The 23,140-nt window shown below is 41.9% G+C and overlaps 1 protein-coding gene across 1 annotated transcript in view; it reads left to right on the top strand.

The window, feature by feature from the left end:
- The window catches only part of nectin1b (nectin cell adhesion molecule 1b), a 100,796-nt gene that overhangs the window by 63,966 nt on the left and 13,690 nt on the right, over positions 1-23,140 (top strand). The window contains exons 2-5 of the mRNA XM_080024715.1: positions 1,610-1,981; positions 4,499-4,798; positions 5,207-5,324; positions 11,393-11,544. Coding sequence (XP_079880841.1) covers positions 1,610-1,981; positions 4,499-4,798; positions 5,207-5,324; positions 11,393-11,544 — 942 coding nt within the window. The remainder of the gene's footprint in view (positions 1-1,609; positions 1,982-4,498; positions 4,799-5,206; positions 5,325-11,392; positions 11,545-23,140) is intronic.

Below are 23,140 nucleotides of genomic sequence, written 5' to 3'. Positions count from 1 at the left end.
TGTAGCCAAACATACTCACGTCGTCTTGACTAGAGTCCTTTCAGACATTAACCATGACTCCTGTGTTCCCTGCTCTCCTGATACATTCAAAGTTATGTTGAAAAAGTATTCCATTGTTTAGTGAAGAAGTAGTTTGTAACTGTTTGTAGACCTCTGTCAGTGGATTGATATGACAGAAATTGATCCATCGGAACAATCTATAGGTCCATAGCAAGAGTGCATTATGCTTAACATCGAGGCATTACCGAGAAATAATTGCCCATTGAATGCCGTGATAGACCAATTGGAACACAGCATTCATCAGTGTTGTGTAATAATCGGTGTTAAAGAGCTCCTTTGTTTGTGGTGCATGTGTTGTGTATATATGGCCCTAGTCCTTCCACTATACACTTGAGGCCACAACAACATAGTTCTTCTCTGTTTTACGACTTGATTCACTAGTGGCTTTCTAAGTCTGGTGTGATTAACAGGAGGAATTCCAGTCTATTTCACCCTGCGGGTCCCTTGTCTATCCACAGGAGATAATTATAGCCGTGGCTGGTTGTAAATACAAGCGCAGTGAGGGGCTGTCGGACCAGGAAATGGGACATCGTCAAACTTTACCTGGAAGGCAACATAAATTCAGAGTGTGAGCCTGAGCTAACAAAGATGTGTTAAAAGACAACAGGCTATCGGGGGGCCAAGCAGCAGCAGTTGAACGACACATCTGAGCAGGACTGCGGTTATTTCAGACCCCAGATCAGTTGTGTTAATAAAAAAGTTTTTTTCGGAGAGACTTAACAACAGGCAAGTTTACAGAAAGGTTGTTCTCTATAACTGACTTTTTCTTATTTTTTGCTAGCAAACTATTGATCTAGTGTGTGTAGTTTTAAGTGCGAACACAGGTCTCTACATAGTGAGATAATGGCCATTGAAGATGGTTGCATAGGAGAAATATACAGACGCAAACAGACACAGTTCAGTAAAATAAACACCTAAATGTACATTTGGGAACTTTTACTAATATGAAAGAAAAATGGAAGCAAAATAGCCAAAACATCTGAAAATTGGCCATTGCTTGAAAACATTATGTTTCTACTTGCAGTGAAAGAGCTCTGGGCAATCAAGTACCTTTGAATAAATATTAGTATGAGTCATAATGGGCTAGCGTTGTGAGTGTGTGTCAGGTTAAGTGGATGGGAGCAGAGCAGCTGATGACTTGGCTCAAGCTCACTGCCCCTCGAACTCATTCATTAGTGATGCATTTGGTCTGTCCATTTCACCTGAAACAGTCCTCTTGGACAAAGCCCAAGATTGTATAGATGGTGGCCATTATGTTAATAAGTCCCCAAGCTTTTTACACAAAACCATGTACCAACTCTTCAGGCTGATAGGAAAGCAGTAAAGGAGGCGTACTAGCGGTGGAGTGTGGGTGTGTGGGGCTGAATCCATGAGTTTGACTGCGAGCACTGTGTGCGTGCATGTACTACCTCAGAAGCCCAATCGACTGTTTGACTCTCAGTGCATGTACTTGCTATTGACCGGAGTGTTGTGCTTTGCCTTTTACACTTGTTAGTCGTAATTAAATGTTTTTTTTTCTTTCTTCTTTTCTCTCTTGTCACTTCTATAGGTGGCGATGGACAGATGGTACAGATGGACTCCATCAAGTCGGGCTTTGTGGGTTCGCAAGTGGAGCTGAGATGCATTTTTGTCAACAGTAACCCGCCCGTCAAAGTCTCTCAAGTCACCTGGCAGAAGCTCTTGAACGGCACCAAACAAAATGTCGCCATCGCCAACCCGGCCCTGGGTGTGTCCGTACTGCCGCCCTTCAAGGAGAGGGTGAGCTTCAAGCAGAAAGCTGTGCGTCTGAGTCAGCCCTTGTTGGAGGACACCACCATCGTCTTCTCAAACCTACAGCTGTCCGATGAAGCCGCCTACATCTGTGAATACACGACATTCCCCGCGGGCAACCGGGAGAACATGGTCAACCTCACTGTGTTTGGTAAGTACTTGGCTAGAAATAGGGAAAGGTCAGTGGAGTCAGTGATTCTGTAGACTCTTTATTGTCAATCACTTGTTTTCAAAATCAGTGCATCACTGACCCCATCTTTTATATGTTAAAGTTGTTTGGGGGAATTTGAGTTACGGTATGTCTGAATCCACACCATATCAATTTGAAAGGTAGCCTAAAAACTGACATCTTCTATTGTAGCAAAAACAAGGGTACACATAGTTTATCTTCAGTCTTTTAGTTGCCATACAATTATGTTCCTCTTTAACTAAATCATCTACATTAATGCATACAGCATAGATTTTGAGTGTTTTTTTGACTGTCTGCCTGTGACCGTTAAAAGCACATATCTCCAAAATATCAGAGCTATTAGTGAGATAAGAACACAGCCCCCATAAAAGTAGCTTCTTTATCCTAACATCATTTAAGTAGCTATTACCAAGGCATGTTATTGCTGGCCTGACGGGGGGGTTGTTTAAACATGTCTCCTAAATTTGGTTTTCCTTTGACTTTAGGCCATATTTTTTTTTGTTTTTCTAAATCAGATAACAAGGGGTCAAATGGACATCTTACTTTTTCCATGGAAAGGCTAAACGACTAAAACTACTTAAAACAGCTCTGCTATTCTACAATGCATTGCCACAGGCTTTTTTGTTGTAAAAATTGGTCCTGAACACCTCAAACCAGATGTGGTTTTCTCTGTTTGTGAAAGCTGTTGCTCTAACTACGGTGTTTCCTGGTCAATCTCCCAGTCTGTAATTGTTGAGCTTCACTGCCAACCATCCCATTATGGATGAGTTAAAGATGGAGTCAGCAGTCTTGGAGAATGCGTGTTGTCAACATACGTTTTCTGTCAAAATCAGTGACTCTGCTGATTCATGATCCGCTACCTGTCCATAGGCTACTATTGTATGTGTGTGTGCTGAAACAAATCCAGTGTTAATAAACAGCCTAGCTTTGCAAATTATTTTGATGAATAAAAAAACCTTTGAAAAAAAATAAACAGCCTAGGCTCTATAAAAGGCCGATTTGCTATCTTCGGTGGGCCCCTTTGTTTACATATCCTTTATTTACATGCCCATTTACAGAGTCTAGGCTGTGTATTATCACACAGTAAGGACAGGTAAGCGGATCGTGAGGAGCTATCCACTTTTGAAAAAAACAACAACCGTTCTCCAAACAGAGCTCTTATTCCTAGTTGTTCCCTATAAATTGTTCAGTCAGAAATTGAGAGCAATTTTGGAGATGTTTTCAGGAGAAAGGTGGTTTAACACCAGTCCCGGATTGACCCATATGATTGGTTGATAAAATAGAGAAACTGCTGCAGGGAACAGTCAATAAAAAATGGCAGGTGAGGAGGCGTAAATCAATAAGGCCACATCGGAGTGTATCATTTGCCTTTGAGTTATCACATCTTGGCTGTGTGGTAAAAAAAAAAAGAAGCTTTGCCTGAAAATGTAGTTTATCTTGGAAAGAGGAAAGCCTTTGAAAGAGGTTGTGTGTGCGCTCCCTCTGATCAGAGATCTAATTAGAAAGTAAGTGTTGCTGTGTTTTCCATTAAGTCCCAAATGAAAGAGAGAGAAAGCACTTGGCTCTAAGTAGAGTCCCCGGCTGTTGCCAGAGCTTCTTCCTGTCAACTCCAGAGTCCCACCATTTTTGTGCCTGTGAGCCTCCCAGGTCTTTTTAGGAGTTTCTTGCGGCTCAGTCAACCTGAGTGCTGATAACCGTGCGGTGGCATGCTTTTCAAAGGGTTCTTCTACATGGCCTATCTCTCTCTCTCTCTCTCTCTCTCTCTCTCTGTCTCCCTCTGTCTCTCTCTCTCTCCCTCTCCCTCTCCCTCTCTCTTTCTCTCTCTCTCTCTCTCTCTCTCTCTCTCTCTCTCTCTCTCTCTCTCTCTCTCTCTCTCCCTGTCCCTCTCAGCTGTGCAGTCGCTCAAGCTCAAGCTCAAGCTCAAGTCCCTTCCTTTTGATGTACTAAGAGGAGATTGCTAATTGGCAACTCACAAAGGAATCAAATTGGATGACTGTGCATTTGGGTTGGGGGGGGGTGGCGTGGAGGCAAGTGGGGCTCTTCTTACATAGTGAGAGCTTTTGACATCTACTTTGGCTTTGAGGAAAGGGGGGGAAGAGAAATAGGAAAACTTTGCCTGATTTGAGTAGCAACACTCTTTTCATCATCTCTCTCATCCTATTTAGTTTAATTTACTTCAAAGCTGATAGTAGGTGAGGTAGACACAATTAGACACTAGAATCTGATTGAAAAGAACATGGCAACACCTCTGTTTAATCAGTTGTTTTACACAGCACTGATAAATGCTCTGTTCTGATTGGACAATCAGGGCATTATATGGGCAATCAAGTAACAATATGTTGCTTCAATGAATGTGTTCATTTAGTTAGTAGCCATGTAATAAGCGGGATAATGTTTAGCGAGCAGGTCACTCCCTTATATAATTACCTTTTCTTCTCAGTCATTCTATGTGCTTTATTTTTTTTTCCTGCTCTACAGCTCGGCCTATGACGCGCATGAGCCTGACCACGCCCACCATCGTTGCTAGGCCCCAGCAACGCAAGATGACCGTGGCAACCTGCTTGTCGTCCAATGGGAAGCCTCAGAGCTCCATCAAGTGGGAAACCAGGCTGAAGGGCGAAGCAACGTTCCAGGAAACCCGCAACGGCAACGGGACGGTGACGGTACGGAGCAACTACGTGGTGGCGCCCAGCAGAGAGACACACAAGCAGAAGCTGACGTGTATCGTGACGTATCGCACCGAGAGGATCACAGACAGCGTCGTGCTCAATGTGCAGTGTAAGAAAAATCTGCTTAAAAATCCGCCTAAAAAAAGCTATAGGCTATGTTATTAACCCCATTGATGTCCAGAGTGGAATTTATTTAATAACAGCTGAAAGTATATTATAGCTAAGCAGGACAGTTAATTGTGGGCGATTTTTTTTTTAATTTGTAAAAGTGTAAGGTAACAGTGCAAATGTTTTCTTAAGATGCTCCTTTTTAGTCACACAGGGTTATATATTTCTTTTTATATTAAGCAACTCAAAATAATGTTAACACTGCAGTTAAAAGTGTGGAGCGAAATCATTCATAGTTTTTTATACCAAATAGTTAAGTTTCCTCAACAGATGTACGGTCATACAGACTATTGTTATGGATTTATATTATGGAGGAAGTGACTGACTGTTTGGTTGCCTTGCCTTGCAGATGAACCTGATGTGAAGATCGAGGGCTTTGATGGGAACTGGTACCTGAACCGTCCCAATGTGGAGCTGACCTGCCGGGCTGACGCTAACCCACCTGTCACCATCTACCAGTGGAAACTGTGAGTCTCACTAAAACCCTTAACAAAACCCCCTAAGAAGACAAGACAGCACGGATATGGGTCTTTCTCTCACGTTAGATGAGAGAGAGAGAGAGACAAAGCCTTTGTGTGGAGGGCTCAAAGGTGCAGTGTTTAGAATGTATTGTCATGTTCCACAACAGACCTTGTAGAAAATTGGATATTATATTCACACGTATATTTCAATTAGTGCATAAGTGCTAGATAATTAGAATTTTTCTAAAGTAGCACAGAACAAACAAACTTAACAGCCATATGTATTTTTATATATAGTGGGCGTCCTGGGGAAATGCATCTGTTGGAAGGCGAATAAGAAGAAGTAGTATAGAATAAATAACTAAATACATATTCACCTCATCACTTGATATTGTGGAAAGGCTTGAGGCAGTGGTGGATGACGCCGCCATCTTAGAAACTAGATTATTGTCCTTGAAGGCCACCGTACCTTCTGTAATCATTTGAAAGTGGGAGGGGGCTACCAAAGATTCACCTTTTATAGCACTGAAAGGCAGTTATATATAAATATATATTTATATATGATTTATACCGAAGACAGTAATCTACAAAGATAAAAAGACACCACCAACCTCTAAACTCTCCAGAAATGTGTCTCCATTTGTTTGTTTGTTTATCTAACGTTTAACAAAGATAAGACTTGGACCCGAGGCAGAGAACACAATAGGCCCATTAGAGCAACAACACACACACACACACACACACACACACACACACACACACACACACACACATCTATCTGTCTGATGGTCACAGATACCATAAGATAACGGCAGATACAACCATGTTTGCTTTGCTTTTCTTTTCTTTTTTTTTTCTTTGAAATCTGAGGCCCCCGAAAAGCAGGTAAAGGGGCTAAGAAAGCATCCTTGTTTTTTGATCGTGTGCTTTCTAGAGGTGAACGGAGGGCTAGCACACAGACGAAATAGGGTCTGGAACTGCAAAAGCTGGGAGAAGGAGCCATGGATTAGAGTCGCATACCGCAAGCCTGACATCAGTGCCTTCTGCCTGAGCAAGACGGGCATATACACAAACATGTTTTCAAAGGCCTCGGGAAAATCGCCAAATAACCCTGCATGGGTTTCTGATCCGCTTTGAGTAAATGGCAAGATGGAAGTCGATCATGCAGAAACGATGTCGGTTAAATATATAAGTGCATAGACATGGGGAAAGGGGAAAAAAAACAACTAGAACGTATAGTATTTATTTGCTGCCATTTTGCGCCGATCAAAACGCTTTGCTGGGTTTTGATGTTTTATTGCCAAATCAGATGAAAAACGAGATGTTTAAAGAAAAAGAAAGTCGGTGCGACGCTTTGAATACGAAGCAATTTTTTTGTTCTATTCCATGTATCAGGGCGCTAAATTAACGTATAGTACGATAACAATTTAGAGATAAATGTAGCAATTTGTCCTGTAATTTGCTCTGTGAAGGCTGGGGGTTTAGAAATATGTCAGTGGACTTTGAGTGCATGTGGATTAATAGACCGTTGTGTGCCCTCATTGTATCTACTCTTATGGCCCACTGTTGGATTTTAATGAGGCATGGGTGAATTTTTTTCCTATTTTTTTTTCTTCTTCTCATGCGTATAGGGCTTAGCTCTCAGGGCAGACACACCGATATACACACACACACACACACACACACACAAAGGAGGACGACGACAAGATGGGGTAGATTTGACTTCTTTTGGATCTGTTTTTTTCTTCATATTTCTATATCAGAGGCTATGGTGGATTCAGAGAGATAGGGGGAAGAGATAGGGTTGGAAGGAGGAGGGAGAAGAGATGTGATCTAGAAAGACGAGGGCACTGTGTTGACAGATAGGAGGGGACGGCCATTGCTGCATAGAAAAGGAGATGCCAAATGTGTTGTGAAGGTTCCCCTGGGCTCCACTGCAGAGGTCAGCACAAGGCTGTGACGGAAGCATCCACAGCAGGCAAGCAGGCAGGCAGACAGACAGACAGACAGACAGACAGACAGACAGACAGACAGACAGACAGACAGACAGACAGACAGACAGGCAGGCAGACAGGCAGGCAGGCAGGCAGAAAGCCTTAAGATATATACAGTCCTTTAAGAACGCATTTGAGCATTTTTGATATTTCTTTTCTTAGAGAACAATGCCCAAACTATTTCTCTAAAATTGGTTAATTGGGAGCATCACTGACATAGCAGGGACTCAAACAAAGTACACCCCCGTTTTGAACTTGTTGTTTGTGTTTTCAAATGTTTGTTTGTAGGGCATTCTTACGTTGCCATCCTCATTTATTGAGTCTGTTTTTAGTGCATACTGTAGTTTTGATTGGGCACGAGAATATCATGTGGGGGGTAGGGAGGGCTGAAGAGTTGTTAACATCACAAATAACTCAATTATTTGTATGCTTAGAGGCATCAGAGCAATTTTCCCAGCATTTTTTTTCAATACATTTTCAGGTATTCAAAGCTATGAAATCCTATGAATAAATCAGCTGTTGTATTATTATAACTGCCTTTTGCAGCTTGATTACCTCAAACTCCACTCCAATTAGCAAAACTCCACTCCAATTAGCAAGCTTACCTTTCCCCATTGCGAAAATGTGATTCTATTATTCATGTTGATTAAGTGTTGGTTCAGTAGCCGGGGATACGAGTTAATGCATTATCTAATGGCCTTTTAAATAATATTCAAGTCAGGTTAATTGTAAAGCTTGATTATCCCAGAGGATATATAGTGCAGCCGTTCCTGCAACCATGAAGCCTATGAAGTCTGATGATGCCCATTCAATTTAACATAAGCAGTTACTTAATATTGCTAATGTTGTATGTGGCTCCTCTAAGAGATTGAAATTGTGGCATTAAACATTCAACAAGATTGTAAGGACCCTTTTAGCCATCCAAAACAGATGGATGTTTGATTAGAGAGACCGTCCTTTAATGCTGCATGTTAGTTTGAAGTCTCAATGGATATTATAATGTCTCCAATGTGTTGCCAATGTGTTATTTTTAGACCAGCAAAAAATGTCACATTTTCCATGTTAAGTATGTGTTCTTTTTTGTGTGCATTTTTTTTTTACAGCCACCTCCACACAAGTATGGATGGTACATTGATACATGCACCCACTTCTATCACCACTTTGCACACACACACACACACACACACACACACACACACACACACACTCAAAGCTAGTCGCCAAAATAATCTGCTTCACTCTCAAGCTGTTTGTTAGCCTTTCATTTCGTCACTGGCCCCCAGGCTACACACACACACACACACACACACACACACACACACACACACACACACACACACACACACACACACACACACACACACACACACACACACACACACACACACACACACACACACACACACACACACACACACACACACACACACACATTCAGATGTCTCATACAAATGCAGACATGGTTGGCAGAAATCTGTGGTGAATCGCAGTTTGCCGGCCCTTTCATTTCTGCAGCAAATCAATTTTGGGCTTTGCTCAGCAACTCAGCATTTTGATTTTGGCTCACAAGGAAAGTGATTATTGAATCATGACATAGGCCTACTGTATATTGGGGGGTCCATTGTGAATGTGTCACCGAAATCGCATATGAAAAACATCTAGACCTTATAGCTCATTTTTACTACTACTGCTGTCCTGAAACCATGGCGAAGTTGTGACTGTGGGCTCTGTATACTGACAACAAATCTTGCTTTTTAAAACACACATCAGCACACATGTATAAGCTGCTCGTAATGTTGATTTAATGCTTGATTAATTAGCAGATAGCTTGTATCCGTGTCATCACCAGTCATTGGAGAGGCTTGTTCACAGCCTGTTTAGTGCAGCTCTAGTGCTTGATGTGTGGCCGTTGTTAGCGCTAGGCCTCGTTTCGTTGCCACTCCGTAATGTAATTTTTTTTGTTTTTCCCCTCTCTGCAATAATGGAGCATTACGATGTTTTTAATGTGTTCGCACAACAGTGAACAGGGTCCCAAAGTGTCTCTATGACAGAAAGCCAGAGAGGGAACTCTTGGCTGCCTGCTTTATCGTTCTATGTACTGTAGTTGTGTATAAACTACTCGAAAACACTACTTAAGTAAGAGTAGAGATACCGTACTAGGTTACAAGTTACAAGTCACCTATTAAAGGTGGAGTCAGTGATTCTGGAGAACGCTTGTTGTAAAATACTTTTTTTGTCACAATCGGTGAATATTTCCTCATGATATGCTACCTGAAATTGTCTTAGGTGTTGTTAATACATAGCCTAGGCTCTGTAAACGTGTATGTACACAAGGCGTATGTAAACAGAAGGGGCCCATTGTAGCAAGCAACATGCATTTTTACAGAGCCTAGGCTGTGTATTAACATCATATTTTTTTTCAGTATTAACACAGTACGGACAGGTGGCGAACAGTGAGGAGATGTTCACTGATGTTGACAACAGGCATTCTCCAGACTGGCTGACTGCACCTTTTAAGTGCAGTAAGCCTACTAGAGTACAACTTACACCTCTGGTTTGAAAGTAAGCAAAACTACCCCCTACACCCTGCATCGTCTCACCACAGTTAACCTGGGGAGCCAGTTAGATTCATCTCAGTGTCATTGTTAGCTGCTAGCCGTTAGCCGTGCTTGAGCTACATCCATTCAGAGCAGCTGATGAGGCCGATCGAGACAGGAAACGACTTAATTGACACTAAAACGTGATACCTTTTCTAACCCTTTCTTAAGCCTGCAGGCTCAATAGAAGTGAAACCCCGGATAATAGAATGGAGGGTCGCTGTGCCCGTGATCCGTGACCTCAAGTGCCCATCCTCCATCAAAGGCACGAGAGCAAGTCTGAACACAGAGGAGAGAGAGTGAACCGTGAAGGCAAACACCCCCAGGCAAAAAGAATCGGGGCTCCGGTTGTACAATTATAAGCGAAGGCATTTTAAGTAGATTCCCTCATTTATCTCCTTAACAGCTGCCTCTATCAGTCTCTCTCTCTCTCTCTCTCTCTCTCTCTCTCTCTCTCTCTCTCTCTCTCTCTCTGATAGCTCCCCTGAGTTTTCTAGTTCAGCCGTGAGAGCTTTGCAGTGATGTGGGTGAAGAAAGGGAAACAAAGCCAGGGTTGCCAGTTCTGACGAAATAAATAAGCAACTTATAAGGCCTATAAAAAATAAAGAACATAAAAAGCAAACATGTATTCAACTATTGCAATTAGCCTATATATATATATGTACATCCATGTTATACACGTCATATACTAAACCTTTGTGTTTTTTAATGCATCCACTTCATCAACAATGTTACATTCTTACTTCTAAAACCATTCCTATTTCTTTAATTTAAATACTTGGAACTTCCTAATCTTATTCATCATACAAAGGGATAAATATGAAGCCTCCTTTGTTTGGTTTGTAAAATATATACATTTTTTTAGTCTTATCTAGTCAAATAACAAAAAAAGATGCCACATAATAACTTAAACTGCATTAAATGCATGAGCAGCAAGCCCAAATAAGCGGCATACTGCACTTTAGAAACGAGCAAAAAGAATACCCGCACAACCAACAGTTGTTATCGACTTCAGAAGCCCCAAAGTCAGGGGCATAAAACGCGGACTTGGCAATGCTGAAAGTAGCCCCCCTCAGCCCCCCTAACACTGTCTGTTTCTCTTCTGTATTTCCACATGCCAAGAAAAAAGCCTTTTGTCCTCAGGCATCAACTCGCTACCTGTTTGAACCCGCTGGGATTCCCTGTCCTTATAATTTAGTTTTTTGGACTTGATATATGACGTGCTGATGATGGTGCTGTCAAATATTCCTGGTATTTATCTCACCAGCCCCTGACAACAACACATCCCAGCTTCTCTTGGCACTAGAAAAGTCTATTTTTCATGTGCTGTGAATTGCTTTTTTTTCACAGCTCCTGAGAGAGGGATTTTTTTATTTTTTTTTATGTGGTCTGATGTAATTCTAGCTTTTTATGGTGTCTATAATATTGCACTTTCTCTCTCTCTCCACCCCTCTCTCTCTCTCTTTCCCTCTCACACACACAGTTTGAATGGCTCTCTATCCACCAATGTGGAGATAAAGAACAACACCCTCTTCTTCAAAGGGCCCGTGACTTACGACCTGGCCGGCACGTACGTGTGCGACGCCACCAACCGCATCGGGACTCGCACCGGCACCGTGGACGTCAACATCACAGGTAGGTCCATACGGGCGCTCGAATTTGATTGGTTTACCCTTCTCTGTCTCTTCTTCTGTTAACTATGGCATGGCTTTGCATCAATACAGTACCCTGATAAAAAAAAAAAAAAACTCTATAAATATATGTATAGAGTTTAACTAGCCTCACTAGACCCAGCTCACGTTATACATACATCTGTCATTGACTTTTACTAAAGGCCTGTGCTCAGACATACAGACACTTACTACTTACTTACTACTTACTTACTATATGCTTGCGGTTTATCTTTCGTATAATATTGCATGTTTTTCAATAAAACGTTTTTTTTTTGTCAGTGAGAGCCTGCCATTGGTTTCAAATCCAAAGCTGGCACTGGCCATGTTCAAGGTGACAACTCCTGCACTACAGTGACATTGTTGAACAGTGTTAGTATGGTTGAATGCCAAACACTTCTCCATTTCAATACGTCTTTTGTGTTGTAGAGTGTTGTAAATAAATACATAAATAAAATGCCAGTCTGTAGAGCGGCGGTTTTAACCTTGAACATGGCCAGTGTCATCTTTGAATCGAGAGGAATTTCAAGCTCTCGCGAACCAAAAAAAACCTTCTTTATTGAAAACTATGCAATATTAAATGAAATGCAAAGCACTCACATTTAAATAACAAACCTCGATGCCCCTGCAAGTAATGTATTTGTGTGATTTCTACACATAGGGACGAGCAGGAGCCTTGAGTAAAAGTCCACAACAAAATTCCGTAAGGTTTTACTCTGAAACTCAGCAATATTCTTTACACAAGTTTACTCTCCGAAGAGGCTACTGTCCACCCTAACACAATAGGCACAGAATACATTATTCTATCAGATCGTATGTGTGTTTCACTTTGTGCTTCCTAACCTGCCATTGCTTGTGTAGCTCCCTCATGCACTGTACTATGGCAGGTTAGATGACAACAACAAGAAGCCTCTGTACTTGTTTATGAGAGCTTCACACACACACACACACACACACACACACACACACACACACACACACACACACACACCGCCATGCCCTGTAACGCACCCAGGCACATATGTGGTAGAACGACACAAAGCGGCTCTATTATCACTCGGCGCCTAAAATAACATGAAGGAGAAGCAGGTGTTTGAGGTGAGGGTACTGTATTGATCATAGTGTGAGCGCATCACCGTCGCATCTCCAAACCGAAACAGCCTGTACCTTCTTCTGTAGCCGAGCTGTGCGTTCTCTTCTTTTGTCTCTATACTGTCTTCTGGGGGTAACAAAAAAACACAAACACAAAACGCTGAAACTGAACAAAACTGAGTCAGTTCCCAAGTTAATTGTTGGCACACACACATACTGCGGTGCCTCTGGGTTCTTATCCATAAGAGAAACTATTTTTTTTTTTGCTACTTACTACAAAAGCCCTTTGCTACAGTAGGCTATATACCAAATCTGGCTTTGCTATATACAAGTAGGCTACGTACTAAATAGTGGTACTCTTGGTCTATTGATACCAGCTGTGTGTGTGTGGTATTGGGAGACTGTCACAGTTTTGGTCAGAGTGGAAAGTGGAATTTTTTTTTTCTTATTTTTCTTTCCTTTACTTTCTGAGTGTGCTGCCTTGTTTCTGGGAAGCGGGGGTGTCTGTTCTAACTTGCATTGCTTTGCATGTTGACTCATGTTTGCTGTGTGACTCTGGGAAAGGCTGTGCGCGATGATGTGAACAGCTGTGCCCATACAGTATCATTGCAAATACCTTTTTTTTTTTTTTTTCTGTTTCCTCTCTTTTCAATGTGTTATTCTCTCTACTGTTAAAGGGGGTAAGGGTATAGGACAAAAGCAGCCTTGTATAGGATGTGAGCTCACAGCCTGCATTGTGAGAAGTTATCCATCTGAAGTGTGCGGGTTGTGTAGAAGTTCGATAGAAATCTCCAAAGAAAGCACACAAAGGCTTTCTTACTTATCGTACGTATCGGCTTCCGATGTGTTTATGTAGTTCGTCAAACTAGCTTTTGTGAGACCAGACATATCTCACAAGCGTATTCGTTGATACAAGTATTAGATACGACTATTAGAACCAATCATGGGACTGCCTTCCACTGACATCAGAAAAGTAGGTAGGGCCCCGGTCTGACTGGAAAATATATGACAAAGCAGCTCTGTAGGATATGATGTCATTATTATACCTGCATTGTGAAAAGTTGCCCGTACAAACTATGCATTTGTCGTGGTGGGGCTGATAGAAATCACAAAGGAACATAAGAAAAAAAGGGGCCTGTTGTAGTTATCAAACAGTATGGTGAGGAAGTAATCTACTGTCAGGAAATCACTGTGCTTGCAGCAGCGTGTGTGAGTAGAGTAATTGTGTTCCGAAGAGATTGTACTGTTTGGAATAAAAACACTGTGTGTGTGTGGTGTGTGTGTGTGGTGTGTGTCCCTTTTGGAACAAGGCAAAAAAAAAAACAAAGGCACCAAAGTCATTTTCCATTTCTGCCTTTTCATTGATTGCTTAAATTAACAAAACGCGTTGCCTCCGTCCCTGTAGACGCTCTCTGTTTATTCTCATCATTTCCCCCTTCATCATTTTTATTTAGTGAGTGAGGTGAACACAATGCATTATGGGAACATAATGTTGAGCGCATTCAGATTGACTTTGCCTGCATAAGAAAGTTTGACGTCAAAGCATTTTTTTAGTTTATTTTTTAGTTTCAGTTTTCTTTGTTAACGCTTAGAGCCATGTGAAGGTTATACTGCTAAACATCAGATTAAGCAATATGGTATGGATCTACTTTGAAGCATAGCCTGGTGAGAACAGTCTAATCTTGCGCTGGCTTTTGTCTCTCACACAAATCAGTCTGGACTTTCTTCCAATCTCTGTGGGGAGGATTCTGGTCAGAAAAGGACCGGGGCCAATCAGGGCCCACGTTATGACCTAACATCTGTCCCTTCCTTATAGTGGTAGGCAGCTTCTGATTGGTTCATGAATCTAGGCTTGTTATACCAGCCAACCATATCTCACAAGCTTATTCCTCGATCCATGATGACGCTAACGACTACAAGAACCAATCAGAAGCTGCTCTCCACTAACAGACGGGCCAAGGCTCCTCCCCACGGAGATGGGCGAAATACCAGAATGATCCGTGGGTTAGAGACGAACAATAGTTTATTATAAACTATTGTTTGTCTCTAACCCACTATAAATTATAGTACTTGAAGTTGTTGTAGAATAGTTAATTTTTTTCATTGTTATCAGCATCGTCATGAATATTAGATATCACAAGGCGCTTGTTTTTGTGTTTGGATGGTGTATAGTTAGAAGCTTTCTGGATCCTCCCATGTGTTGTTCTAAATTGTTAGAAGTCAAAAATTATGAATTCTTGTTTTTTTTTGCAAAAAACATTCCCAAATGGTCCCAAAGATGCCTTTTTCTTTACATCTTGCCAGTTCTCATAGTAACAGTGAAAAAGTTAAAGGGGATAGAGGAGTTAGACTATATTTTCCTTAAAGCGCTGTTCAATCAGTCAAATTGCACAAGCTCACAATCCTCTATAGCTGGCTGTCAAACGTGGGTATGATTTGGTGCTTTTAGGCAGCGGAGATGTCTGCCACTGCTAGCTTGTACAAACAGAGACGGGGCTATCTTGCCCTTGTGTGTGTCTCATGCAGTGGGCAACATGAGTAGCTCACACTGGGCTCCATACACAATGCCTTTTGTGCCTATGTGCAGCCTTTGCTGATGTTGTGTAATGCTAGTAGCCAATTCTTTTTTCTTAATGTGGGCTTGTCAGCATAATCTCCTTTGCACTTGCCAAGGAAGTAACACTACTAAAGCTTAGAGAGGATATGTGTAAAAAGAAAACGGCCTGTTTATAAAAAGGCCATTTCCGTGAATTTATATCAGCTTGTGGTGTATCAGTCCATGATGACAATGGATAAAAAGACTGTGAGAGGTGAATTGGAGGTTGGGGCAGCAATGCGTTTTTTTTTCTTGAATTTTCTTTGAAGTGCTCGGTGCAGCCTTGACATTGGCTGTGCATAATGACCCAGTGGCGGATGGTAAAGGGAGTATGCTGATGCTTCATTAACTTCAAACAGCATCTTATGTGAGCTTTAGACAGGGGCCCTTTAGCTGAGATATGGCAGGTGAGAGAGCCCACTGCTGGCTGCTATTCAAGGCTGCAGCAATGGGCATAATACCGGCTACGTGTTTCCCTGCAGACAGGGGTGTAGGTTTTGTTTCAACTTTGAGTGTGTGTGTGTGTGTGTGTGTGTGTGTGTGTGTGTGTGTGTGTGTGTGTGTGTGTGTGTGTGTGTGTATGTGTGTGTGTGTGTGTGTGTGTGTGTGTGTGTGGGGGGGGGGGGGGCACATTTTACAAAGTGGGTGTTCAGGGGGTCGTCCTTAAAAAGTTAAGTTGACAAATACTGCATTTTGACAGAATTCTATGCACCAATGTGTGCTTTTTTCCTGGATTTATTTATTGTGGAAATGTGTTTTATCTATGTAAAGATATAGGCACGGTGAAGATGGTGTGGTCAACATTGGGGGGTGTCTGACATTGTTACGCAATATAAAGTTACAGGTGAGAAAGTTGTATACATGTTTTGAGCCCCTGCACTGTTATTCTGTACCTCTTTTGAGGAGTAAGGGGTTGTCTTTCATATTTTTATGAGGGGGACAAATTCACCTCTTCTAAATATTGAATATATCGTCTTCCAATACCAAAATGTCCACCTACCTAAAACAGGTCACACAGTGCTATACCGCAGCTGGCAAGGTCCATAGCAGCCCTAAACATGAATAATCAGTTATTTACCTGGTTAAAGGGCATATTTTAATGCTTCTGGATTTAGAGGCACTCCGGAGAGTCCTGTGTTTGTGGAGTCAATAACCCCCTTTTTTTTTTTTTTTTTTTTTTTAGCTCCGCAGTATTAGAGCAATGACAAATATGATACTTAAACAATCCATCAGGCTATTTCACACCACACCATTGTACATTTTGTACGCTTGCTGCATTATTCATGAATTTCCAAGCAGGCCTTTCTTTTTTTCTTTTTTCTTTTCATTTTGACGTTGATTATTAGATTGACACAGCAATATACACCTGCCAGCGCAGTGCGACAACCTCCCAAGCTCCCAGTGTCAGGGAGATAAAATGCACCGTGACAACTTGTTTGTATCACTGAAAAGCTATTTTCCCCTCATTCTAGGAAACAAGCTCTGATGGAGCACTTAGGACTGGCACACATATATTTTAATCAGGCTTCCTCCAGTTTTTATGGACAGATTTGTAGGTGGTGCATACATGTCACCTCTCAGCTAGATAGCGAGGGGCCACAGAGCAACTTGTTTCAATTAGTTTGGGGAAAAGTGTTCGGCAGGGAAGAGATGACATTGACTATAAGGCAGAGTCTAGTGGGGCTAAGATGGCTTCCTCCAAGGACATGTATTCTGCAGATAGAAAATGTCGCTTGTCAGAATCTAATGAACCGGCCCCCTCCTGTTTTAATCGGTCTCTGCGCACCGGAAAAGAGGTGAAACAGAATGTTGGAGAAAAAAAAATTAAAATTGGATTCAGAGATCCTGGGGAATACTTGTTGTCTAAATCAGTGAATATCACCTGACGATCCGCCACCTGTCCATACTGTGTGTGTGTGTGTGTGTGTGTGTGTGCGTTTTACACAGCCTAGGCTTACTTACCCTTTGTTTACAGAGCCCAGGCTGTTTATTAACACCAAATTTTGTTTTTACAGCACAGAACACCCACACAGTACGGACAGATAGCGGATTGTGAAGAGATATTCACTGATTTTAACAAAACGTTATTTTGACAACAAGCGTTCTCCAGAATCACTGACTGCACCTTTAAGGGATGGAAGGGAGATGCTATGGAGCAAGGGGAGGCTCAACTTATTTTAATGGCCCCTCTCATTCAAATTCAGTTCAGAAATCTCCAGAGGCAAAGTTGTCAAGTTGTCAGATCGGATTAATCTGCAAGTTACAACCATGACCACGTAAGGCCACGTATTAGCAAAAAAGTAGAGACAATTAAAAAGGCCTCACAAGGAAAGTTATTGTTGACGATCCATTGGCAGCAGCTTTCAACCGTCTAATAGGGATGATGACAGTACAATATTGCAGTCGAGAAAAAGCCACAAGGAAGAGGTCTGAATAATGTGGTTAAAAAAAATCACGCAAAGATCCTCCCCGACTTGGGAGAGATCAAACCCCAGCCTTTCATTAGGATAATCAGCTTTTCCACCATCACACACTGTTTTTGTGCGGGGGAAACAAATCGATGCTGCCATCTTGAATTTCTTTCCCGACCCCGTAATAAGGCGGGATGAATGGCGGTTTTGTCACCATGGCCTTACAATTATGTCATTATCACCCCTGAGAAAAGGAGTGTGTGTGTGTGTGTGTGTGTGTGTGTGTGTGTGTGTGTGTGTGTGTGTGTGTGTGTGTGTGTGTGTGTGTGTGTGTGTGTGTGTGTGTGTGTGTGTGTGTGTGTGTGTGTGTGTGTGTGTGTGTGTGTGTGTGTGTGTGTGTGTGTGTGTGTGTGTGTGTGTGTGTGTGTGTGTGTTTCTTCATCTTCTCCTTGGCAGTACACAGTTGTGTGAGATGTGGGAACAGAGCGGAGGAGCACATTCGAAACAGAGTTCAATTGTTTACTCGGTCGCATAATCATTTGGACTTGATTAGATATTTTTCAACCTTGACTCTCCCCTCCTACACAACCGGAGGCTTATCTTTTGTGTGAAGACGGGGGCCGGGCCCAGAGTCAAAGACAATGCATAATTCTTGCCACATTAGCTGGGATCAGCCCTCAAGGATAATATCTGATCAGCTCAGGGTCAAGCCAGTATGTGTGTGAGAGAAACCCTTTCGGTGATCTTTCACATGTATTCCCCCTCGGAAACCTTCCCTGCTTTCCAATCCCCATATTTCTGCTATTTAGTATGGTAGAAAACAGATTTAAGATGTCCTAATTATTGTGGTCAGATTTAGTATGCTTAAAAATACCTGAATGTCTACTATACATCCGGCCGAGATGTTTGGTGTTGAAAACAGCATGCTATTTGGGGTGATTCTGACCCACAATCCAGTGTACACCGGAAGTGACGTCACATTGACAGTGCCTCCGTATGAAAACAAACTGCAATATATAAGCAATACACAAGATTAAGGAACAATGTTATGATGATATAAATAAGTTAAAGTATGTCCCAAGTGTATGCCTACCGCATCCTAACTATCTTTTTTTTATGGTCAGATGTAGTATGTAGGACAAGAAAGAAAGATTATGTGATTTTTAATGCAGGGACTATCTTGCCTCACGCCTTTTGTTAGGGGGGGTGTATCATCTAGCAGAAGGGTGCAAGTCTGCCATGCTACAGGGCTTTACTACTCGGGTTAAACTGGACGGAGTGAGAACGTTCTCTTCAATTTGGCCAGGAAAGCGTGAGGATGGATACCTCTCTTAAGCACTGGCAACTGGCGCTCTGACTTCTGTTAATGCTCGCCTAGACACGCTAGGAGAAAACAAACTAGTGCGGGGGCAGACATTTTTTTTTTTTTTTAACAAATTATGAAAAATTAGGTGAATAAAATATATAGTCCAATGGAAATATAAATAAATAAAAGTTAAGCCAGGGTAAAACAAAATAAAGTGGGAGCGGCTCAGATGAGACAGAGGTTTGAAGAGAGGACATGGATTCTGTTTACATGACTTTATGTAACGGCCCCGTGTGTCAAGTCCTGCTGCTCTCTCCTTGTCTCTTTCTCCATCCACCCAAGCGCTATAAAGTACAATGATCGGCAAAGACAGGCAGACAGTGGAAGAGAGGGGGGGGGGGGGGGGTTGCGGCTGACGTTCTTAAGAAAAAAAATAGCACGTACACAATAGCCAGGATTTTTTCAAGTACCAAGGTCAAACATGGCAAAAACACCAACAAATTAATGCTCTCCTGTCTAAATAGCTGAATTAGTATTATTTGAGAATATGTTAGGGTCATGCTTAGGAAAAAGATTATGTATCCATCACAGCAATTGATATCCATCCAACATAACATTAGCATAATGTTCAGGTTATCCGCTATCATTGCATCTTGTGCTCAATGTCAGCATAGTATTGTCATTAAAAGTTAGCATCTTATTATTGGCAGTATTATTGGCAGTAGTAACCTTACTTTATCTGTAGCCTATACTGAACCATTTTACTTTTTCCCCTTCCCTTTTTCTTTTTGCCTCTGGCTCCATCTCTGTTACCTTCCCAGCAGAGGTGAACATTTTTACATTACGCTACATGTCATTTAGCTGACCAGTGAAGCGTCTTCCAATGTGTAGCATGGCAGATAGCATTAGGCTTACTTTTGCCATTATGGGACCCTGGTCTCCTGTACCAAAGTCAGTGGTTTTTACCCACTAAGATATCCAGCTTACTAAACAAAAACCTCAAGAAAATATTTTACTTTTTACTGATTATTTACATAATCTCACTTGACAAATGCTGTTTTCCTAGCATTTATTTAAAATAATGGAGCCTTAACTTCCATAATTTGTACTGTATTTATTCACACGTTTACATTTATTTGACATGTATTTTTCACAAGATATGTATGAGCCTCATTAGTCATATGTTTTGTAAGATACAAATCAACACGTGGTGCAAAATAAATACAAATGTTAATAAACAGCTGTGACATGGATGGTTTAAAGACCCCATGAAAAGGACACTTGATCATTCTAGAAAACGTACAACAATGTCAACTACCCAGTTGCCAACTCCATTAAACTAAACTACCTCTTTCCCTCTCTGTGTGACTGATAGCCCATTGGTTCACACTTGATTGATTCCTCACTGTCATGTGTCAACAAGAAATACATCACATACATTTGTGGCACATTTTTTCAGCTATTTGTCCACTGGGGCTGTCAAACCCTTAAAACAGTCCAAAACACTTTGCAATGGCTTTAAAAAAATATTTAAAGGTGCACTATGTAACTTTGGGTGTGTCAGAGAAGTGTATACTTTCTAAGGTATATTCTCACAACTGAATAAACAAACTCTACTCGCAGGAAAATGTAGATCCCTGGAACACTGTTTGAAGTTAGAAAGCTCCCTGAAAAGTTACTGTTTTGCTGTTGTTGTTTACAGCAGCAGGGCCCCCACGGTTCTCTTTACAGTCATTACTAGTCTAACATTTTGGCGCCTCAAAATAATTTAGTTTTGTAATATGTTTTCTACATTAATGAATGTTTTGCAAATGTAAACAAATCCCCCTTCCCCTAAAACTACATAGCACACCTTTAATCTACAAAGAATGCTCTAAAAACTGTAGAATTTCTCCTCTGTTGTCTCCTTTAAGAAAACACACTACCTGCCCTTTATAGCTGCTCCCCACACACCCCTCAGCACGGTGTTAATAAATAACAGTAGGTGTTGCTGCCGCGGTTCATCTTTTATCTGCTGAGAAACAGGCTGTGTTTCTCTTTTTCCGTCGCTGCGAGGTCTGTCGCTCCTCTCGACACGATAGCGCACTGATCTGCTACGTGAGATATAAGAAAAAAAAAAAAAACTTGTGGCGAGAACATCCTTGAATAAAACAAGTGTGGCACCATATATTACTGACATCTACACCAACCGAGCTGCTGCACGCAAACCATTTGTCTTTTATTTTCTCTGGGCACAGACGAGACACAATATGATGTCAGCTTTCGCACACAGTGGCAACCCCACCCCCTCTAGCAATGTGAAATGTGTTTGTCTAATGCCTGTCATGGTGGAGTGTGTCTCAATCTGGGCGCTTTATAGCTTTATAGCATACCGCAGCACTGTCACCTTTTTTTTATTTCCCTCACATCGCCGCACTGCATTATTCATAGCTCCAAAAGGCCACGCACATCATGTATGTACCTTACATTATCGTTACACCCTCGTGCTTACAAGTAAGACACATGCTGACAGTGTCGTGATCTTGTGCCCCTCCCCCCCCCCCTTTTTTAAATTTCCCTTGGACTTCTCAGATGATCCATCATCGCCAAATGCTAAAAGGATTTTTTTTTTTGGGGGGGGGCCGCGGGCAACTTTCTAGCCCCCCATGTCCTCACTACAGGAGGGGGGGTTGTAGCTGCACAGATCCTGCCAATAGTACACCCTCATTATCCAAATGAGACATTAGCATGAGCCGCTCTCATGCTCACACACACACACACCATAGGGCGGCATCGTAAAAGAGTCTCGCTGTGTTTCATGCTATGCAAAGAGACAGCTCCGAAATGGGGGGTCGGGGAAGATAGTGTGACTGCAGATATTTTTTAATAAAGAAAGAGTGCAGTAGTGGAAGGGGATGATCATTTTTTAAAGGTGCAGTGTGTAGAGTTTATTGGCACTTATGTTGTTTCTCTTTTAAGAACAGACTTGGTAGAAATGGAATATAATATTCATGAGTATGTTTTAATAAGTTGGTACTAGCTAAGTTGTTGTTTCTTTTATTACCTTAGAATGAGCTTTTTATAGGCCACAATGTTGCACCGCCATGTTTCTACCGTATCACAGAACGAACAAACTTAATGGCCTTACATGTTTTTATATATAGTGGGCGTCCTGGGGAAATGCACCTGTTGGAAGATAAAGAAGAAGCACTATAGAATAAATAACTAAATACATCTTCACCTCATCACTTGATATTGTTGGAAGAGTTGAGGTAGTAGTGGTGAATGATGCCATCATTAGTAACTAGCTTCTTGTCCTTGAAGGCCACCGTAGCTTCTGTAACTATTCGAAAAAGGGAGGGGTTTACAAAGGGAGCGTTGCAATCTAGTGCTAAATATTCTGATATTACACACTGCACCTTTAAAGGGGATCTGTTTGATTTGTAGAAGACATTAAGAGATAGCCCCGGCTGTGGGAGTTAAATTGAAATGGAAATGTCACCAGAGGGAGAGAGCGTGTGTGTGTGTGTGTGTGTGTGTGTGTGTGTGTGTCCGTATGAGAGAGAGCAGAGCAGCTGAGATCCTAGTGATTTATCTTATAACATTTGTTTCTGCATGGCTTGCTGTTTCCGGCGATCTCCGGAGGATATGCAGAGGAGAGAGAGAGAGGGATGTTGTGGTAGACAGATGGAGCGATGTGATTGGTCGAGCCCCTTTAGGCCTAGCTATGCTACACTCTGTCGTTGTTGTCGCGTTGTCCTACACACACACAGAAACACACACACATGAACACACACAGTCACACACACACACACACACACACACACACACACACACACACACACACACACACACACACACACACATAAATACACACAAACACAGACAGAGCAACACACACACACACGTCCTCTTCACTGTCACGCCTCCCTGAGAGCCCGATGAAGTAGGTCAGACTCTGTCCCAGGGTCTGACCACTGGCTCCAGAGATGTGTTGTGTGGTGATTCACTCATCACACACACACACACACACACACACACACACACACACACACACACACACACACACACACACACACACACACACACACACACACACAGCTTCAAAATAACAACGACGACACACACACAAATAACATGAAAAATACCAACATATGAGAAGCGGAGGGATAGGATG

Source organism: Ammodytes marinus (assembly GCF_949987685.1).
Source record: "Ammodytes marinus genome assembly, chromosome: 3".
Lineage (NCBI taxonomy): Eukaryota > Metazoa > Chordata > Actinopteri > Uranoscopiformes > Ammodytidae > Ammodytes > Ammodytes marinus.
This window is presented reverse-complemented; position numbering and strand designations above follow the sequence as displayed.